Source organism: Durio zibethinus, chromosome 23, assembly GCF_047325235.1.
Source record: "Durio zibethinus cultivar Kanyao isolate XHJ-2024 chromosome 23, ASM4732523v1, whole genome shotgun sequence".
Classification (NCBI taxonomy): Eukaryota; Viridiplantae; Streptophyta; class Magnoliopsida; order Malvales; family Malvaceae; genus Durio; species Durio zibethinus.
Genome location: NC_143184.1, coordinates 7756228 through 7777810, shown reverse-complemented (window position 1 = coordinate 7777810; position 21583 = coordinate 7756228). Strand labels below are relative to the sequence as shown.

Here is a 21583-nt window from a genome sequence, read left to right as displayed (position 1 = left end):
TGATATGTGGATAGTCTTAAAAATGGATAGTCTCGCATTTAATTTTTTATTTAATTTTATTTAAATTAAAAAATATTTTAAATAATTAATTGTATTTCTTTCCTTTTAAATTTTCAATTTAATTACTTACATTTTTACATTTATGTGACTTTTTATTATCTTTTATGATTAAAATTTTAACTTAAATTATATTAAATAACAATATTTTCTTTTCATATTAGCCAAAAGGCTTTAATATAAATTTAAACTATCTATAATCATGCTTGATTTTATGTCAAAATAAATCATGTGATGAGATTTTTTTTGTAATATATTATTATTACCTTTCATAAGTGATTCTCCTTAATTCATAGTTAATTTTTCATATTTAAGCTTTAAAATTTTGAATATTGTTATAATTAATTTATTGACCAACCACAACTATAAATTGGATGTTGATTTAGAGACCAATGAAGCTTTTAGGTTTGAGTTTGTTTTAAAAATGTTTTACAATTTTTTTATGTATTTAATTGCATATTCAAATGATCTTACTATTGTGTCTTCCTATGTATATTTGTTTTAAATGGTGCAATATTTTATTTGTTTAAATTTTTTTGGGATCCATATATAACTTTTTAGAGACTTTTAGCAATTCAATTTATGTATTACTTTTTATATTATAAATACAATATGCTCTTCATATAAAAATCTATAACAGTTTGAGTTTACATACAACTAGTCGTAGCCAAAGTATATAGAGAGTTGATGTTAAAAAATTATAAACTATTGTAGAAGTCTTAAAGAGTAATTGTTTATCTTGATTAGGAGTACAGTGATTTTTGATAGCCAAATTTGATTTTTTATATACTTCATAAAAAAATCACTCTACTCATAAGGTTTTGAAATGGATTGAAAAAGATTATCAAAGAAAGATTTAGCAATTATGGAAAAATTACAAAAGATGTTATCAGTTTGGCATTTTTTTCAAACTTAAGACATCATTCAAAAAATATTTGTTTGATTGTTGTCTTTATAGTTTTTGTGTTACAAATGAGATGTTGTATTTCATTTTTAATTTGATTGTAGTTTTTTTTTTTTTTTTTTTGGGTGAGCTCCACTTAATTTGTAACACTATTTTTCAATTTAGTATGTTTTCTACTAATAATTTGGATAAATAATTAATTGATTTTTTGTGCTATTGTAATTGTTTACTAAATTTCATAAAAGATTTCTTTTCATTTTAGTTAATATTGAGTTTATTTTTTATATGAGTATGTTTGGAGATAATGTGAATAAGTTTTAAATATATAATATTTTTCTTCTATTCTATATTACAAAATCAAAATACAAACATATATTTTTAATTATTTATTATAAAAAATAAAATACAAACAATATTGTAACTAATTAAAAAGTATTTTTATTATGATATTTTAAGCATAATATTATCTCATTTTATGAATTTGTTAATAATATTTTTAAATCTATAATAGTTGCTTTAAATTAATTTTTTCAATTTGTAATTGAATTTTATTTTAGATAACAATGCTTTTTATGTTATGTAATTATATTATATTATCATTATAATCATCTTTCTAATTGAAAAATGTAGCTAGAGGTGTGAGTGAAATACAAGATATGGATTTACACTAGATTCACATTTTTTTTTTTTCAACTTAAATCAATACACATAATTTTACAACCCAAAATATATAATTAAAATTCTTTATCATTATTTCTTTTTGGTTTTGATAATTTCTTAGTTCTAATTTTTATATTTTAGTTCATACAATTGTACAAAAATCTACTACCAAATGCAAACTGGTGTTAAAACATTCATTTTTGACAAAATTAATTACATTAATTTTCTTTTAAATATCTATTTATCTTACATTTTTTTACTATTTATTTTTTAAAAAATATTAAATGTATAATTGAAATCAATTTATTCTAAAATCATGATAATTAATCGAAAATACCACTCTTACCTTTTTAAATATTAACTCCTTTGCAAACCAATTTTAAAATTTTGATTTAATTTAAAATATTTTTTTCCTTTCCAATAATTTCTCATTAAATGTTATGATTCAATTTCTTTATCATTTTGTTCATTACTTAAATTATAAAATTTTGGGCTTATGAATTGACTCAGAGTACATTTTTAATAACTTTTACAATTATTCCTAGATTAATCAAAAGTTTTTATTACCCTTTTACATTTTTTGTATTGTATTTTCGTTTTTTCTTTTCATATCAATTTATTAACTTTTTCTACTAAATAGTTATATAATATATTTTATTAGCTTATATTAATTGACTTAACTTTTTACATACTATCCACCAATTTATTTGCTTTTTTTCTAATATTATATGAATGTGAAATTTTGTAGAATATTTTAAAAAATTATATTTTAAACCTATATTTTATATGAATTTATGTATTTTAGATAGGTTATATATTTTAAAAAGAAAAAATAAATGTGTCAAGAATACTTATTTCATTTAAAATAAAAAATATCTATTTATATGTATATTTTAATTTTTTTATTTTTATATAAAATTTATTAATTATATTATAATTAAATTATATATATAATTATTGCCCGTGCATTTCACGGGCTTAAAACTAGTAAGAAAGAATAACCATTATTGATTATAATAAATTATGAGCATACAAATTCCAATTAATTAACATCAAATAAAAAACAAGTTCTTGAATTTTATTATTTTATTTAGATAATTTTTATACTTTATTGCATTCAAATAAACTATTAAACACTAATTTGCACCCAAATAAGTTCTTAACCTATAATTTGCATCAAAATAAACCATTAACCTTATAGTTTATGCTTAAATAAATCCTTAACATTAATCAATTTTTCATTTGAAATAAAAGGCTTATTTGGATATGAATTGAAGGATGATGACTTATTTGGATACAATAAAAATATATATACTTATTTTTTAAAGTGAAATAATTTAAAATTTTTTTAATATTTTAACCTTGCTAAGTACATATTGTAAATATTTATTTTCCTTTTATAATCAAATACATTAAATATTTATATTTAAAACCTTAATCTATATTTTGATAGATATTAATAAAGGAAAGTGAAGTAAAGTAAATGAAAGGAAAGGAATGTAAACGAAAGGAAATGAAATTTTTTAAAAGGAATTAAAAGATATATGTACCCCTTATTTGAATGGTTAAAATTAATAAAAAAAAAAAGAAGTGAAAATAATCCTAATAATCATTGTTTAAATAAAAGAGTGAAAAGAAAAGGAAATAATTCACTATAATATTTTTTTCAATTATAATCCTTTTTTTATAAAATACCATATAGTATAAAAATATATTTCTAATGCTCAACTCATTCAAAATTCAAGAGATTCAAAAGGATAAAAGGATATGAAAACTAAACCTCCATATCTAACAAAGAAAATAGCTAAATTGGCTTGTATCTTTAACATGATGAGAAGTACAGACATTGTAAAATTATCTCAGTTATTTGTGGCAAAAATGTATGTATTGTCAAAACTATTTATGGTTTGACCATCAAATTTAAAGCAACCTGATGGTTTATTCACCATTGAGCACACATAGACAAGGTGAAATGCATTTGATCTTGCCAACAATGTATGCAATCCAAAAAGTTAAAACAAATATCGAAAATTGATAATTTTAAAGTAAATCAAAACTTTAGTATTCATCTAAAAGCTATTAAATAAGAAAAGATGCAATCACATAAAAACATTACATACTAGCAAACTAGATGCCCTTTTTGCACCGAAACAAAAAGTAATAGCTTATCACCATATAGTTGTCTAACATAAATTTATTTTAACAAAATAAAAAATAAATATTTCCATCCCAAGAAAAAAAATTATTTCAATGAATTAAAAAGTTATGTAGCAAAATATTTTTGACATATCTAATGACTAAATGAACCAAACACTAACTTTTTAACAACCTCCTTTCTTTTATCCAATGGGTTCTCATGATTATCAATAAAATATAGGTAAGCAGTGGTAATTACTTATGAGTCAATTCCTATCTCATCCAATAGATTTCATATTTCATTTTGTGAAATTCAATCAACATGAGTATTATCATCTTATCATACTTTAAATTGGTTTTGTCATCTATTTTTAGGTATGAGGATGTGCTTAAAAATTTATACGTATTATATTGTGAAAATATAAATAATAAAATGTAAAATAGTTAATAAAACAATAATTAAAATTTAATTTTAATAAAATTTACCTTAATCAATCTCTGCCAAACTTCAAGTTCAACGTCCCATAATTTGTAACTGAATTCCAAGAAAATCCATTCATTCCTTTCTTGAACAAGTTATAACATTTTGAGAAATTAGTTTTTATAATTTTCCAACGATTTTTCACTTTTTCCTTCTCTATGTTTCTCTCAAAATTTTCTTTTAGCTCAATGATTATATTATCATAGGTATATTTAGTGAAAGTTCCATTTACCCTATTTCTCATATTATGTTGATTCAAAAATGCATCAATAAGAGCATAATACATTGTTGGTGTCCATTTAAAATTGTCATCTTTATTTGTCCCTCTGTCACTTTTGTTAGTTATAATCACTTTTTTTTTCTCGGCATAGTTAAATATATACAATCAAAAAATGTAAAAAAGTTATAATAACAATTAAAAATAATCATTGAAAAATAAGTACTTTAATTTTTCAAATGAAATAACATTTATTTAATCAAAAATATATATTTCTTTCAAATAAAGCAAATATAAATTAAAGAAAATACACAAATAATAATAACCATTCAATTTTTATAATCTATCCACATAGCATTAGTTATATAATCTTTTAATTGTTCTCTTCGAGCAGTATCTTCATTTTCATTTTTAAGAGCACGAAAGTCTTGTTATCATCAGGATTTATTATCATTAAGTAATTATGTAAAATACAACAAGTTAAAATTATTACTTTCTAGGTTCTAACTTCATATGTTGGTGCATTTGCACTTGTTATAATGAGAAATATTATATTAAAGACATTGAATGCTCTTTTAATTGCATTACGCAAAGATGCATGCCTAAAATTGAATAATTCTTGAGAATTTTTTGGTAAGTTATTTGAATATTCTTTCAAATGATACCATACTTTATATGGTGCAATAAATCCTCTTTTCAACATAATTCCAACATTAACAAGATAATATTTACCTATTCAAAATTGTAACCACATCAGTATTTTGGTCTCATAAGTAACTAAATATAATATAATATAACATATTATATTCATTACCTTATGGAATCATAAATTTATTTTTTCTTGATAGTGCATCTTTTATAATTTTTAAGTCAGACGCGATAATTTTCTATCCAGGCAATACATAAGTGAATTTTAAATCAAATAAATATGTTGCCAATATATTTTGTGTTGGGTATTCTTTTCTACCACGATGTTTTGGAGTATTTGTATTTGATACGTTGATTCTAATATGTATTCCATCAATAGCTCTTCCACACTCATGATATTAATTTTATATATTAATACCTATTGAATATAAAACAAATTTATGATTAAATTAAAGTAACTAATAATTTCTTACTTTAAAATATGGGTCGAATTATTGTTTTTAAGTATCTAAGCTGAAATATGTGAGCTATTTGGTTATTTAAAGAATCTTTCCTTTAACTTTATTATAACTCTTAATACACGATGTAAATGATGATTAATTGTTTCTCCAGAACATCTAAACCCAAATTGTCTCTCTTTATTTTTTGCATGATGAGATAATATATAAAAAGTTTTAGCAATATGTTCTTTCACTGTAACTCATCTTGTTGGTTTTAGACCATTATATTTTTTTAGTATTACACATAAATCTATAAAAGTTTTAGGTCCCATTCTTACAATATCTCTACATCTCTCACTACCAACAATTTGACTCATTATTTTATCTTTAACCTGATCTCTTTCTAGATTCATATAATGATCAATAACTTTTTTAGTAATCATTTTTTTATGTACATACTAATAAATAACTAAACACATAATGTAGACAACTGTTATTCGATAACTTTTTCTCCACAAATACTCAAACATTATCTTATTTCTTTGTTTATCCATCTATGACAACAAAATATTAACAATAATTATTATTATCATAAAAATAAATACGTTAACACTTGTATGAAAGAAAAGAATATTGAAACCTTTCAATTTATAGCTAGTAAAATTGGATATGGTATGGAAATTCCTCTTTTAATAAAACATAATCCCTTACATTCTATAGATTAATACTTAAATTCTATTAGTCTTTATATTCATACCATATTCAACGCATATGCAACACATATCACAATAATCTACAATCTTTATACAAATATTAATTCAAACACATATCAAATAATCTACAATCTTTCTATAAGTACTTAATTCACAAACAGTCCATTAAAAAATGATTGTCATTTTATGATTATGGTCCACACTATGATGATCTAGAACCAAAAGCTTAATAGACTAAGATTGAAAATAGCCATTTTTTCCACCTCTAGAAACATAGATTGTCAAAAAAGAGAAACTATTACAATTTTCAATTAATATACATGCTTTATTTATTATAAATAAATAGATCATAACGAGACCAACTTAATTAATAATGATATTTAGAAAATAGAACTAGAATGATTCAATTACAAAAAACATAAATTTTACTTTCAAATCTCAAAAGGCATGCTTAACCTGAATAGATACTAGCATTTATCTTATGTATAAAAATCATTAGGCTTCAGATAAAAATTGTGAGGTAATGGTCTGACATCCCATAAACGTTAAGCTAGTTATGTTCAACTTTTCATCAAAAATCAAATCACCAAAACAATTATTTATCTATCAATACCAAGACAAACAAAAGAAGAACCCATTGAGTATACTGCAATATCTTACGCTCTAGCAAGTTACTTAAAAAAATGTAAGATAATAAATGGAATTAATAAGATTTGACAAAATTATAACATTGACAATTTTCTCAGATAAATTGAGTTTCTTCATTAGTTATAAAAGCTTGAAATTTGATATCTATGCCACCAAACTAAGTCAACATAAAAAAAAAAAAAAACCAAAAATAGCCTAGATGTATCCAAGTCAAACATTCATGCATATTGCAAAGCTTATAGGCTATCACTTCACCAATAAGTGCTTATTTTCATTAGATTAAAATAAAATAAACCACAGTTACATTTTCTGAATAGACACAAAATATTTATCCTACATATAAGAATTATTGGGCTTCAACTAAAAATTGTGAGGTAGTAGTTTGAGATCTCATAAACCTCAAGTTATATGTTTACTCGTGTTCAATTTTTCATCAAAGGTCAAATCATCAAAACAATTATTAATATATCAACAAGAGATATGTGAAACTTAGAGAGACAACGGAAAAAATTATAAGATAATAGTGATGTAGTTAGATTTTTAGTATTAATAGAAATATAGATATAATATTTTTTCATAAAAATAAAATTTTTTCAAATTTCTTTTTCATAACTTTTTTACTAAATTATGGTATTAAAAAAATTAAAATTATAAAAGAAATAAAAAATTATTGAGTTGTCATTTTTTTTCTTTTTCTTAAATTAAAAATTTATCCAAATTATTTTTTTTTTCCTTTCGTCTCCCCCCCCCCCCCCCCTTCTCAATCCAAACACAATCATAGTGATTTTGTCTTTTATTCACTACTATAAAAGGACGAGTCAAATCTCAATAATTTCCAGTAGATTCTCTAACATTTAGCATATCATTGTTTTTTTTTAATTTGTGTTTTGTTACTTTTGTAAAAATTCAATGAAATAAAAAAGTTAATGTGTGATGCGTTGCATCAATGCATAGGTAATTACAAGGTTTAGAATTTATTATCTTGAATATTTTTAATATTTTTATTTTTCTTCTATTTATTTATTTACTAATTATTTTAGATAATATATCTACATATTTTTTTATGTTATTATACCATTAAAGTTTTGATTTTTTTATTATTATGATTTAATGCTTGACCGTATAAAGATGTTTTTAATTTACAACAGAAAATGATAATTTATCATGCTAAATAAGTTATTTATTGAAGAGTTTCCGCGTTCAATTAAATATTTTTCAAAAGAATGAAATTAAATTTAGAAATTTTAACATTGATTTGTTCTTGTTAATGTAGATTTGAAATTTTTTTGCAGTTATACTTTTAAATTTGAGTGTGATTGATTACACTTTGGAATGACTAATCAAATCCTACTAGCCGTGACCTTTTCTGCGTATTAAGTTGCTCATGCTTTAACAAAATATTATATGCTCATTATTTTTTTCTCCAGGGTCAAGAAAGGCAAAAATGATTACAGAATTAGCAACACCGAGATAGGCATCCAGATTACAGAGTAAATTTTCACATGTTACAATGAGATCAAGAAGGAGATAGGAGATGGGTCTTGGGTAGTTCAATGCAACAACGCAGGCACCTTACCTAATGGAGCCTGAGGTTAGTCAAGACATTGTTGTTGAAATGGTCAGCCAAGTGATCCAGAAGGTTCTGGTATGGCCCTACTCCCGTCACAAGCCCTTGGGTGAAGTAACCCAAGATTGCCAATATAGCCAATCTCCCATTCTTCACCTCTTTCAGCTTCAAATCCTTCAATGACTTCTCATCTTTTCCAAAACCAAGTGGGTTAAAGAGTGGTCCTCCAGGGTATGCTGGCTCTCCAGACCCTCCAAGGTACTTCTCGAATCCCAAGAAATATTGTTTCCCCATGGAACCTGTGTTGGCCCAGTCCTGGAATCTTCTGTGCTCTGCAAATCCCATGAGTGCCATCTCGAACACGAACAAAGTATAAGGATCTACCCAGTAGTTGTATGTTCCTGCTGGCGGGATCACACCAGTTTTAAACCAAGGGAGGGCTGTTTCTGTAGGAATGAGGCCGGCCTTCCCAAGTATTTCAGGGGCAGTGGCACCAACTGCACCCAACATAGCTTAACGCTCGTTGATGATCTCACCATAGGCTAGCCAATTGGGCTCGATGAACCCTCCTGGACCATCAGGGTCTAAGAGTCCCAATGGGTCGAATCCGTAGTCACCTGGAAGGCTGTAGAATCGACAGTCAGAAGACTTAAAAAATTATATCATTTGATCCAGATGTCAATGCTAGAGAAAAAGAAGCAGCCTATCGGTACATCTAAATGGTAAGAAAAATCTCAGCTCCGTGGTGAAAAATAGGGATGACGCCATAAATTGCTTTCATCTGTTTCTTTGCCTGCCATAATCCAAGTAAGTAACGTTTTGTTTAGATGCAAACCACAAGGGTCTGTCAGCTCCTTGCCGAAAGTGCCAAATCAACAAAGTTATCAGAACCTATCCTGATTAAAATGACATAACACATGATGATATAAATGGAGATTATGGGAAGAATGAGACCTTGACCTTAACAGGGGGAGTAGAAGCTGCCCTGACAACAAAAGATACCTTCCTTGAGGACCCAATTGGGGATTGGAGTTGTCTAGCTCCTAAAATCTGCCTAGCATTCGCTACTGAGGAGCTAAGAGATGATGATACAAGCGCTTGCGTTGCCATCTTTGCTTGGATTTTGGGTGTGTGGAAAAATCTGCCAAAAGAATAGTCTGGCTCTCCCGCCTTCAACGAAACAAGGCAGGCAATAAGGGCCAATCTAAGCCACTATTTGTGGGCTTGAAATCCTTGTGGCTGAAATGAGAGCCCAACTTAGTCTTCAGATTAGTTTGTGATCCAGTTGTCCAACGAGGATTTTGCACGTAGATTGATTAACCGGGTAAGAGACATTGCCTTGATGATCATCTACCTGACAGCAGAAACTCCCATGCCACATGGCTGGCTCTCAACCGTTACTCTTTCCTGGTTGGTTCTTAGGACAAGTCTAAAAAAAAAAATCTGAATATTAAAAATATTTATATTTTTTAAAAAGTAAAAGACAAAAATATGCTTACTTGCATTTTGTTTTATAATTGAAATTGAATTTTAAGTAAATGTAAAAATTAAATTGATGTAAAATTATAACTCATGACAATAATTTAATTAAAAATTAAATTGATGTAAAATTAACTCATGACACTAATTGAACTAATCTTTTTAATATTAGTATAGATAAAAGAAAGAGAAAGAAAGAAAGTCAGTCTAAAGTTAATAGCGTCATATTATTTATGGATCAAAAAATTCGAATTAAAATAATGGCTTTGCCCATTTCCAAAATCGACCCAATTTCATATGGTTCAGCCCATCAGCCCATTTCCAAAGTTTACAATGGCTTTGCCAACACCTTCACGAATCACGAAGCTAAGATGCAGGCAAATCAATTCTTGTGGAAGCATCATCAAAGGAATAAAATGGCACTTGCGGTTTCCGCTAAAGCTTTATTCGCTTAGAGTACTATTAATAAACCAAGATGGATGAGCAAGGTAATGAGCTTTGTCGACGGAATCCAGGGGCGCTGGGTTTACCTGATTCAGAAACGGGGGCCGAGGCCGATGCGTACGAGCACACTTGGGTCTCCGGTCTCCCTTCCGATACCGTCAGCATCAGCGCTGGTCATTATAACTCGCTCGCTATTGATTCTCGCGGTGGACTCTGGGCATCGGGTCGTAACCGGGAGGCCCAGCTGGGTCGTGATCCACTTGCCCCGAGGTCAGTTCAACAGATCGTTTTTTGATTCCTAATTGCATGTTTATTATATTAAAGCTTGGTTAACATTGTTAGAGCAATGGAGTAAAACTTAAAGCTAAATTGTGTGTCTGTATATAGGAATTTACATTCAATCTAATTCTCCAGGGTGATCAATATTTTGATATATTGAATAATTTCAGCCAAAAGACAGATTTCTGGTCCTGGGTTTTCTTTTGAAGAACCTACTTGTTTTGGCATGGTTAGTTATTTGTGAAAGTGTTATTATGGATGCACATTTGGTTGAATGACTTATCTTAATGTGAAATGGTTAATTGTTGATTGATTTTCATTGTGAGCAGAGATTAATGGAACCAAAGAGAGTGGAATGGTTGGATCATGTGAATGTTTGTTCTGCTTTTGCATCTGGTGATATTTCCGCTGCTATTGGCGAAGATGGTTCTGTGTGGGCATGGGGAAAGTCTAAGCGGGGACAGCTTGGTCTTGGAAGGGGTATCACTGAGGCTGTCATTCTTCGCAGAGTTGAAGCACTTGCGGGAGAAAACAACGTCAAGGTGGGCGCCTAAATTCTTAAGGTTGATTAATCTAGCCCCACAAGTTCCTTACATTTGCGAGTATGCTTGAGCTTGAGCTTGAGCTTAAAACTTACGTCATCCAATAAGAAGGAAATTCCATGATTGCATTTTCTTTGACAGGTTTCATTTGGTTGGGGGCATGCACTTGTACAGACAGAGGATGGAAAGTTGTTGGGCTGGGGTTATTCAGCCGATGGTAGAATAGGAAAGTTTGCCGAAGCTTTGGAGGCACTCTGCTGGACTCAAATGCAAATATATCTATGAATAACAAACAGTTTTCAGGTTCAGGACTGGATGTTGCTGAACAAATGGTTTTAGAAGGAGTGGAGAAAGAGACATGCCAATCATTTGGGAACCTCGACTGGTTGAAGAACTGCAAGGGGTTGAAGTCAAAGACATTGTATGTGGGCTTTATCATTCCTTGGTTTCTGTGTCGTAAGAAACAGTTTTGTGCAGATTCATGTGCAATGTGCATGTGAAAATGTTGGCATGCATTCTTTGATAATTTTGAGTGTCAAATTTCAGGTAATGGCACTCTTTTGAGCTCTGGAATATGGTCAACTGGGCAGAGTCAAACTGGATTTGGGATCGTAAGTTTGTAACCGGTTGATCTGGCGTCCATCTCGTGTCTATAGCATCTTGTCTTGGTCATTCGTTGGCCATTTGTGAGGTTGCATCGTCAGTTGATTTAGGTGGTAGAATGAGCATTTTATTGTTCTGACATTCTATTGCTCTGACATCTAAGTGCCAGGTGTGGGTTTGGAGATGTAGTAAGAATGGCCGCCTTGGATTGGGAAGCTCCAGCGATGAAGCTGAGCCAACCCTGCTTGATTTTTGGAAGATTTTGAAGTTCTACCAGCAATGTCTGGTTTTGATCATAACCTGATAGTGATCGCTGAATGATTTTATGTTTAAAATGTGGGAGAATGTGGGATTTATACAAATGAAGAGTCATTTTATACAACTCAAAAGACTAATTGAACAATGTAAATGTAGATTGGCAATTTTATTAAACCCCAAAGTTATTTATTTATCTTTGGCCGGTAATTAGATTCAAAAGTTCAAAGCTAACGAAAATTTTTTTTAATAAATTTGTTTTAAGGCAAAATTTTCTCTTCATTGGTTGGCTGGGGGCTGGGCTATCTGCTTGGATGAAACGTAGCGTTTTGGTCAGGAGTTGAGTAAACATGGCTTTGGACCAAAAATCAGCCGAAATTAAGACCCGCACCCGCAACGCAATCGTAAAGTCTGCAAGCAGCGGTGTGAAGGGGAGAGAAGCAGAGGAAGAAAAGCAAAGTAGGATGTTGGAAAACCCTACACCAACCGCACCAGATTCCGCCTCTGCAAACAAGCGCCACGCTCCTCCCAATCAACGGTAACTTCAGCTTCTCATCCCTAAAAATCCCCCCTTTCTTTCTTTCTTTCTTTCCGTAATTTATACCTTTTTTTTTTTTTTAATTTGCTCAAAATTACAGAAATCGTTCTCTTGGCCGCCGTAAATCTGGAGGTCAGTTTTTTCTTCAATTTACTTGATTGATTATTCCTTTTTATTTCCAGTGAATTTTTTTAGATAAATGAATAAAAAAACAGTGATTTTGATTTTTAGTAATTTGGTAGACTAAGTTGCAATTAAAATCTTGCAGATTGGTTTGATTGGACTAACAATTTTTATGGGAATGATTCAGAGAAGAATCAAGTTGCTACATCGAGAAGTAATCCAGTGGATGCTGGGAACAGTGCCATCGTTCTCAAGGATGACCACCCTCGTCCTGCTTTAATTCCTTTAGAAGGCTGTTCAAGAAGTGATGCTTATCAGCTTTTAAGTAATCGTATGTACTCTCTACACACTTAGTTACTCTGAATGATTGTTGTATACTTTGTTAATAGGTGCTGCCTCTGTTTCTGTGTTCCACCAACTTTGGTTTTATCCTTTGGTGTGTGACGTTAAGAGTCATTGATTGTCTTTCGCCTAGGCCTAATCAATTCATTCAAGACTGTTCCTCGTTGGCTTAGTAGTAAAGGGCAGGAGTAATTGGGATGAGGCTTAGGTTAAATGCCACTTCTTTCCTTCCATCTTTCTTGCTCAAATATGACCCTTGTTAGATAAAAGTTTAACTGGTTTTAAGGATCCATGCATGCAATCATATCACTGATCTGTATTCATTATTTGTCTCTACAAATGCAGGTTGGGCAGCTGCCCTACACCTTTACCATGATACATCAATTGACTTGTCTGGTGAGTGGAAGAACAGGAACTTATAAAATTTCCCATTTTATTATATGTGATTTGATTGGCTTGTTGACCCTTACTGTGCACAAAAACTTGCATATCTTATAGTGGAACATTATTTTCATCATAAAAGTTGCATATTATTTTAGTGATCTGATGAGGTGTGAAAGCTTTATGGTTGGAGAATTGGATTGGAAAGACTGCTATGATTAGTAACAAAGTTCTCCTTATAAAGTAAAGAAGAATGCTCTGAAAAAATTAACAAAGTTCTTTTTATTTACTTTACGCTGATCTGTATTTATTTAGCATCCAAATTCTGTGTAAGTTGAAGTCAGGAAAAAAAATGCAAGTTGTTTAGATATTTATTTCTAAAACTAAGCACCAATAAAATTTAGGCAAAAGGAAGTGTAATTATGGTTGTTTTTGGCTCTTGGCAATTGAATTTTGTAAAATTAAGGCATCCTTATCGAAGTAGCTATTATCAGTTTCTTTTTACTAGATGGTTGAAGTTGGTTGATCTGGCTGAGTGTAGAATAGTGGACTGTAACTGCTAACCATGAAATAATTTCATTGTTGGGCCCATGAAGGGGTGCTGTGTGCTGACAACTAGTGAATACATTAGTTAAGTTGAAGGGATTGGAAGTAGGAGTGAAAAGGTTACCAACATTTCAACATCATCATTGAAGATGTCCAATGAATATGAGATTTTTGGGAGATCAATTTGGGCTATAAGTTAATTTATGCTCTAGCACAAACCAGTAGGAATCGAGCTATGTTAGTGGATAAATCATAGTTTTTCTATGAACTCTGTTGTTAAAATATCTTTAAAGGTTCCTCATTCCAAGCATGAGTTATGAATCTTCTTAAAACGATTCCGCCAGCTCCTACCATTCTGTTTCACTGCCAGTAGGATGTTAAACAAAGCTACCAATGAGCTAAAAGTTACTCTTTCCTTTTAGATTTTATGGTAGTGAGCAGTTTTGTAGTTGTTGCCAGTTGTTTATGGGATTTTGAAAGTGTCATATTAGCATCCTTTGTCAAGCTGTTTTTACTTTATTTGTTTATCTGTGTTTCCCCTTCTGTCTGACCTTGTTTCAGTTCTTGCATATTGGTGGATAATTTCTTCTGCATTTATTAACTGTGAACTAAAAAAGACCAGACTAGATGGTTATCTAGCATTTAGTGTGGTTTTCCTTGTTTCAGAAAGACCCGTTCTGTACTCTGGAAGTAGTGATTCAGCCTGGAGGAATTTCAGACTCCCCCATCAGGTATTCTTCCCTCCTCCCCTTCCCCACCTTTTCTTCTACCAGCTCTCTTTCCTTATGCATTTGGCTTGTTTTTCCCCAGATGATGTCCCCAACAAACAGTACCGGATCTTTGTCTGGCTCACAGATGGATTTATTGGGTGAACTTCGTTGTGGAATTCGCAATGCCAATGCCAATTCTGACTACTAACAACCAAGTATATCTGATGTTTGTGGATGTGGACTTATGAAGTATTTAAATAGCTCTACGCACAAAGTACCTGTTCTATGTGTTCATTAATTACTCACTACTTGCTTGGGCCATCATGTTATTTACTGTAAAGCATGGTCCAGGCATTTGCGAACAGCCAGGTCCTTGGACATGTAAATTAGATGAATATTTTATGAGCTTTGCTAGCCATACAATGCTCTATTGTTCTTACTTTGAAAGCCTAAAGATATTGTTTTTCTTCTTTTCCTTTTATGAGAAAGGAGAAGGGGAGGGGGAGGATGTTGCCAGCTTTTCCGTGATTGGACTTGTATGGTTTTTGATGAATGCAAATCTCTCTATTAGTAAATGCGAGCTGTTTTGCTTGTAAAACTGAGGATTCCAACCAGAGTGTTTTTGTTAATTCAGAAATTAAAGCTGCAGTGCTATTCTTACCCTTATTTAATTCCAACTTGAGGTTGGAAATGCGGATGGGGAATGTAATTTGTTTTTCTAGCATTGCCTAACATCTAACAGATTCCTGTCTTGTAAATCGTGGTAGATAGGTTGATATGGGATATTCGATAAATGGATGTCTGGATCTTGGAGTCACGCGGGTCGAAGCTTAAGTTTTGACTCATAATAAGTTGGTATCAGAGCCAATCTTAATAGTTTGATCAACGTCAAGTACCTCAAGGGAGATAAGCAGTGTGGTTTATTTTCGTGGTGAGAGCATCATGAAGATAAGTAGGAGAGAATGTTACGAATTTAAAGAGAGTCTTGAATCTCATCGAATATAAAAGAAAAGTTATTAGGATATATAAGGATTTACACCATCTTTGTCTTGTAAAGCGTATTTTGTAAGATAAAATTGTGAAGTCAAGAGATCAGAATGGATAATATTTCATAAGGGTGTAAACCGTGATAAATAAATTGATATAAGAAATCGAATAAATGAACTTGTGGATCTTGAAATTGCATGAATCGAAACTTAAGTTTCGATCAGTGACAAATTGTAAAACAAAAATATACATTTGGCAATATTTTGTTAAATGAATTGAAAAATTTTATATGTGAGCGTTATTTACCGATATGTATAATTACATGGCATGTTTTAATGCTATATATCATTCTTCCGGACAGGAATAATTCCTTGGGCTGCTAAACGCTTTTCAACCCAAAAGACTACATGTTTTGCTGTAATTTTCTTCTCATCAATTAGGAAGGGCTCGACGGTACTAGCTCCTGAGCCATATGAAGACAATGCAAAACCTTTTGAACCTGTACAATGGGGAAAAAAGTTGATCATATATGCATTAACTGGACCTGATTGTTGTTTCAAATTGCCTAAGTCACAATACCTGTAAGGATTCCATTAGGGAAGAAGGCCCAGAATGAGTAGGAACAGCCCTTCTTCGGGAATGAACCTTCCAACTGTCAAGTTTGAATGGGAAGATTCATAACCATCAGCTGGAGCAAATTCAAATGCCATTTATGGGAAAAATGGATTAGGTGAGAAAAAAACCTTGTTGTCTTGGAAAGAGAGCTCAATTTCAGAGAGGTCATCATGAGCTTCAAGTATTGTTTTCAGTGAAGGTATAACATCCTCCGCCATCAATTCTGGCAGTGGTTTGGCAGGAGCCTTTGCTGCAGGTTTGGGCCTTGCTGGAGCTGCTTTTGGGGCTGCCTTCACTTCCTCCTTTTCACCAGCATTTGCGTCTTTCGTTTCATTCGCGTATGAGGATGATGCTTTTGCTTCAGCGGGACTGGTTGCCTTTGTTTCAGCCATGGCTAATATCAAAATAAACACATTTTTAAGGAAGTGGAAGCTCAAAGATGAGCTTTGGTTCTAGGAAAAAAAAAAGGGATTTTAACATACCGCCAAGAATGGAGAAACCTACCCATAGGACTAGACGATTCTTGCACAGCAGAACAAGTGACACATCCACGCGAAATAATTGATTTACTAACCATTTGCTGCAAGGTTTCAGACCAAAGATTCAGCATATACTAGAAGCAAGAGGTTATATCCAGACTATTCAGGTCAAGAGAAAAAAAAAAAAAAAAAAACATGGCTGAGCTCCCCAGTCCTTCGAACTCGTGAAGTGAAATTTTTGTAGATAGAAATTAATTCTACCAAGGATTCAGATTCATTTCCTTTGCTTTCAGTACATAACTGCTGTTTTTTCTATTTAAAGAGAGGATAATGAAGAAGGTAGGCTGGTTTTGATAGAATGGTTCAAACAGGTGCTTGAATTAACTCATATAAAATTGTAGCATATAATAATCAACTTACCATTGATACCGTGCAGTTGAATAAACAGGAGTTGGCTCTAGAGTTCCAATTAAGATATGAAGAAAACTACGGAAAGCTTGAGAACCCAATTGCTCTTGCTCTTGGTATAGCCATTTTAATAAACCACTGGAACAGGATGTAGCTCTAGCTCCTTTCAGTTTTATTCTTTTGCTACTTTTTGTTCAGCCATCAAACATTTTTGGGTTTCTTGCCTTTTTTATTTTCGTTCTTTACTTGCTTTTATTTTAATTTGAGCCAGAGGCAGAAAAGGTTGCTGAGCTTACAATAAAAGAAGAGAACTGAATAGAAGAAGAGACTTTTCTGATCCACAAGAAGTTTAGGAGAATATATGCCACCGGTTTCTCAATTTTCCATGTCTGAAAATTTTATTTTTATTTTCATATATTGTGATAGGTGAAAATATAAAAATAAGAGCAAATCGGTGGTCCAACCACAATCCCAACGAGGATGATAGCTATAGTTTTATGGCTCTTTCCCTTTTACCTTATGGAAAAAAACAAAGAGAAAATGGGAAGCAAAATCATTTTTTGATATTTGAGATTAAAATCTAACATTCTATATCAGCACCTCTCGTTTTTCTGGTTGCCATTGCGTAGAAGCGGATGACTGCATAAAGAAACGAAAATTTTAACTGTATACCAAACTCTGGGGAAAAGTGACGAGTAGCCGCTTCCCTACCCAGCAATCAACTTAAGATGGTTCCAAAAACCTCAGAGTTAAAAGAAGAGGACAAATGATTTCTTTTCTTGGCAATAAATAACAAAAAAAAGAGTTGGTTTAATATTACAATATCCGCATATAGCAGCCACAAAACAAAGTACAGCAAATACAGAAATGGTTTTTTATCATGACAAATAAATGCACTTAGTATTAATAATTTCCTTAAGCAGTGAATTCTCCTTGGTAAAACCTCGATGCATGGCATCACCACACCTGAGTTGAATACAACATTGAATCATTTAGAGAAATGTTAAAAAAAAAAAAAAGATTCTAGATATGCTACACCAAGTTTACATTCTAGAAAAAAAAAAAAATGAACATACCTATCATGAAGACACCTGCAGTTGCGGATAACATGGATGTTGTACAACCTTAAGAACAAAGCTGTCCAGCAACAGATGGCAGAAAAGGCAATCTCCAAACCCAGTTCGATATTAGAATGTTGCTTGACTTGGTTCATGAACACTTCACTCTTTTTCTCAATGGGATGGAATTGCTGGATAATCCATTCTGTTTAAATTTTTGAACCATTGAGTATACCTGCATTGAGAAAACAATAAGATGGAAGCAGATTGATGACAACAATAAGCGGAAACTAGACCGGACGAATATATTGGCAGTGACAGAACAGCAGAAAAACTTTAAGCTTCAGAGTGTCCAAGAAAATATAATTAAAAGAAAATCGCTCTTTGAAGAAAAAAGTGTGTTTCCTGACAAGAGAAAGTTTGGGATAGAATGGAGTTTTGCACTAATGATTCTTAAATTTTTCAAACTTTCTTCTGTTATTCCATTCTAGCCAGAGCTTATAGGGATGTCAAAATTTAGAAGCTACTTGGAATATCAGCCATGAAATACAGTCATAACTACAATACCTTCCTTACTGCTGATGTCAACCCCATGTTTGAAACAGCTTCGCAATCCAAAAGTTTCCAATCCAAGGCTTTTTTGTCCTTCTCTTTGAACAAGTCATGCATTCCACCTATGCCAACAGAGAGAAAACAAAGGATACTCGCACTTAACACTAAGAAATATATAAAAAGAACTAAAAACTTTCAAAGACGAATAACTGTCAATTCATATTTATATATATAATCACATTAGATGTGTTTTCTGTTTGAGAGAAAGAGAGAGAGCCTCAAACCTTTAAGATGTAACACCAACAACTCCACATAAATCTTACGGCGAATGTGACTGAAAACATGGACAAATTCCCCAACCAGTTCCCTAGAAATTATGCTACAGTTTTTTGGGGGGTTAAGTCTAAATGACTTCTTCAATAGTTGATCAATTAATTTTCTCTTCACGGATAGGTCAGCTTCTTTATCCAATGTAACAGAAGGGAACTCCCAAAGACCAGCAAGTAAACCCTCGTCTGGCCTTTTTACAAGAAGGAATCTGCTGTCAGATTGGCTTTGTAGTGATATACCTTGGCCTCCAGATATCTCCACAACACAAACAGTAGAAAAATCATTTCTTTGCTTGGCCTTTACCACCTTCATAGGATAATCAGTCACCTTAACTGACTCATCATTTTTCGAATTATAAAATGCACGACATTGGCTTGAAACAGGACATGAAGAGCAGCTTGGGTTCAATGCGGTGCATAAAGTTGCACCCAGTTCCATCAGAGATTGGTTGAAATCCCCAGGTCGAGAAGGATCAACAAGTTGAGCTGCTAGTTTCCTGTAACCAGAGATACTTTTAAATGCATAGATAATAACAGAAGGTGCGATGCACTCATGATCATTACAATCACTTCACTATTCTTACTCCCAGACAGGAAATAATTTGCAAAGAATCGAAACAAGAGATTGAGACACTAATAAAGGTCACCAGAGGTTCTTCACAGTAATTTTGTCTTTTGGATTGGCAGAAATAGCTTTTAGTCTGGCAAGCACCCTTACTACATTTCCGTCAACTACAGGCACCACCTGAAATACCAAATATTAAAAAGGTTCCACTTGTGTTATTTCAAAACAGAAAAAAAAAAAAACTTGCAGAACCAGATTACCTCTTTGAATGCTATAGAAGCAATTGCTCCTGCTGTATAATCTCCTATTCCTGGAACCTTCCTCAAAGTGGAAACTGTATTTGGAAACTCACTTCCCCCGGAAACAATCATCTTGGCTCCCTAACAACATGAGAATAAAGGACAAAAAATTGGGCCCTTCAATAAAGATAGAAAAGTATATCCAGGCAATAACTTTTTTAGTCTTTCCTTCAAAAAGAATTATGTTCTTTTCAGGGCAACAGATAGTAACATATTGTTTACACAATCTTTGTCAAATCTGATAAGCTAGCAAATGAATTCCATGATATAACCGAAAGAAAAGAAAAAAAAAATAATGCAAGATAGAATGGATGGTGAACATGGGAAGCAATGAGCATTCACATGACAAAAAGTGGATACTATGCATCAATAAACAATTTGGCCAGAATGATCCACAAATTGAAATCAAATGCACTACAATCATCCTGGACAGAGCCATACATAAAACGTACTAAACTGGGAATCATAATCGCCACCACAATGAATAAATAGTTTTAACATTTCATGACAGCCCTAACCTCCAGAAGAAAACGAGCCCTTCTATAATATCCCAACCCAGCCCACATTTCATTCACCTCCTGCAAAATGTCATGGAAAAAGAAAAGAATTAAACTTCCGTTTAAAACCCAATTACCATAAAGTAAACGTACAAATTGTACTGATCTTAATAGCATTAATAAATATAAAATAAAATAAATTCAAAGCACTGAAGACCTCAAGAGAAGCCTGAGCAAGGTGTTGAAGGGTGGGCCATTTTTGCATCCAACGGTTATAGTAGTCAATAACAGTCTGAACCCTTGTTTGTTGCAGCATCACCTCTGAAACCCATACCCCATATGCACTCTCTTCTTCTTCTTCTTTAACATTTTTGCCATTTCCTGATTGTGTTGTTCTTCTTCTCCAAGGGAGGTCCCTTTGGTTCTTGTCGTACCATTCCAACAACGATGCCCTTATCTTGTAGGTATCTTCTTTGCTAAACAAATCTTCTATGTCTCCTATCACTTCTTCTTCTCGTTTGATTAACTGTCGTCTCTTCGGCTTGTTGCTGTTGTTTGCTTTGTCCTTCCTTGCCATTGGTGAATGATAGAACAGATTGGGGTTAGTTTTTTTAAAGCAAACCCAGCTGCTGCTGCTGCTGGCTGCCACAGTTTCAAATTCGAATCCGCGGGTTGTCGAGCATAGCAACGCAACCATCCCCAAACCCAACAAACCCAACTCAACTTGTCATGTGGGGTTTCAGTTTGACCTCTCTAAGACATTCAACCCCGAGCGCTATCCAACGTGTTAAACGGTGATTGGTTTAAGAATCCGATTATCTCGATCATATGCCACAGAGTAACATATCCTCCGATAATAGTGGAGCGGGATCACCCCTGCCTGCAGAGGCTTACGTGGAACACATCCATCCATCCAGTAACGACAAATAATTTCTCGATAATAATTACATGTTAAAATATTTAATGTAGTTTTATTTTATTATTGTGCTTAATAATGGAGCAAATTAATTAAATTAAAATATTAATGGGGTGACAAGGATGATTGTGATTTTATCATTTTAATCAATATAAACGTTAAAAA

The 21583-nt window shown here is 31.9% G+C and overlaps 2 protein-coding genes, 1 long non-coding RNA gene and 3 pseudogenes across 15 annotated transcripts; 2 read left to right on the top strand and 4 right to left on the bottom strand.

The window, feature by feature from the left end:
* Positions 1–8292: 8292 nt before the first annotated feature.
* On the bottom strand, positions 8293–9594 carry LOC149512176 (chlorophyll a-b binding protein 8, chloroplastic pseudogene; annotated as a pseudogene). 4 transcript variants are annotated; one of them, XR_016332656.1, is made up of 3 exons: positions 9426–9594; positions 9185–9264; positions 8293–9096 (listed from the first exon to the last, which is right to left on the bottom strand). The product of XR_016332656.1 is annotated as a chlorophyll a-b binding protein 8, chloroplastic pseudogene, transcript variant X1 (transcript). The 4 variants fall into 4 exon arrangements; XR_016332657.1 differs by having other exon boundaries at positions 9432–9592; XR_016332659.1 differs by lacking the exon at positions 9185–9264 and having other exon boundaries at positions 9426–9588.
* Positions 8985–9581, bottom strand: LOC111313116 (photosystem I chlorophyll a/b-binding protein 3-1, chloroplastic pseudogene; annotated as a pseudogene).
* Positions 9595–9645: 51 nt separating the features above from the next.
* On the top strand, positions 9646–11236 carry LOC111314478 (uncharacterized). Of its 2 annotated transcripts, XR_016332661.1 has the most exons (4): positions 9646–9795; positions 10328–10664; positions 10809–10902; positions 11003–11215. It is a non-coding gene; the product is annotated as an uncharacterized LOC111314478 (long non-coding RNA). The 2 variants fall into 2 exon arrangements; XR_016332660.1 differs by lacking the exon at positions 9646–9795 and having other exon boundaries at positions 10311–10664; positions 11003–11236.
* Positions 11237–11499: 263 nt separating this feature from the next.
* Positions 11500–15288, top strand: LOC111314479 (uncharacterized). 7 transcript variants are annotated; one of them, XM_089752783.1, is made up of 8 exons: positions 11500–11636; positions 11762–11826; positions 12339–12611; positions 12712–12743; positions 12880–13065; positions 13422–13472; positions 14565–14734; positions 14814–15288. In XM_089752783.1, exons 3-8 carry the CDS (start codon positions 12424–12426, stop codon positions 14919–14921), a joined length of 735 nt encoding a protein of 244 aa, XP_089608909.1. In that variant the 5' UTR covers positions 11500–11636; positions 11762–11826; positions 12339–12423; the 3' UTR covers positions 14922–15288. The 7 variants fall into 7 exon arrangements, with proteins under 7 accessions (XP_089608909.1, XP_089608908.1, XP_022771623.2 ...); XM_089752782.1 differs by having other exon boundaries at positions 11762–12222; XM_022915888.2 differs by having other exon boundaries at positions 11762–12611; positions 12922–13065; positions 14670–14734.
* A 552-nt stretch (positions 15289–15840) lies between these two features.
* Positions 15841–17827, bottom strand: LOC111313115 (uncharacterized; annotated as a pseudogene). Its single transcript, XR_016332655.1, has 5 exons — positions 17215–17827; positions 16820–16895; positions 16444–16709; positions 16280–16352; positions 15841–16199 (listed from the first exon to the last, which is right to left on the bottom strand). The product of XR_016332655.1 is annotated as an uncharacterized LOC111313115 (transcript).
* A 124-nt stretch (positions 17828–17951) lies between these two features.
* On the bottom strand, positions 17952–21384 carry LOC111314476 (HhH-GPD base excision DNA repair family protein). Its single transcript, XM_022915884.2, has 8 exons — positions 20720–21384; positions 20524–20583; positions 19967–20086; positions 19789–19886; positions 19097–19638; positions 18828–18934; positions 18279–18495; positions 17952–18168 (listed from the first exon to the last, which is right to left on the bottom strand). Exons 1-7 carry the CDS (start codon positions 21197–21199, stop codon positions 18412–18414), a joined length of 1491 nt encoding a protein of 496 aa, XP_022771619.2. The 5' UTR covers positions 21200–21384; the 3' UTR covers positions 17952–18168; positions 18279–18411.
* Between the last annotated feature and the right edge of the window lie 199 nt (positions 21385–21583).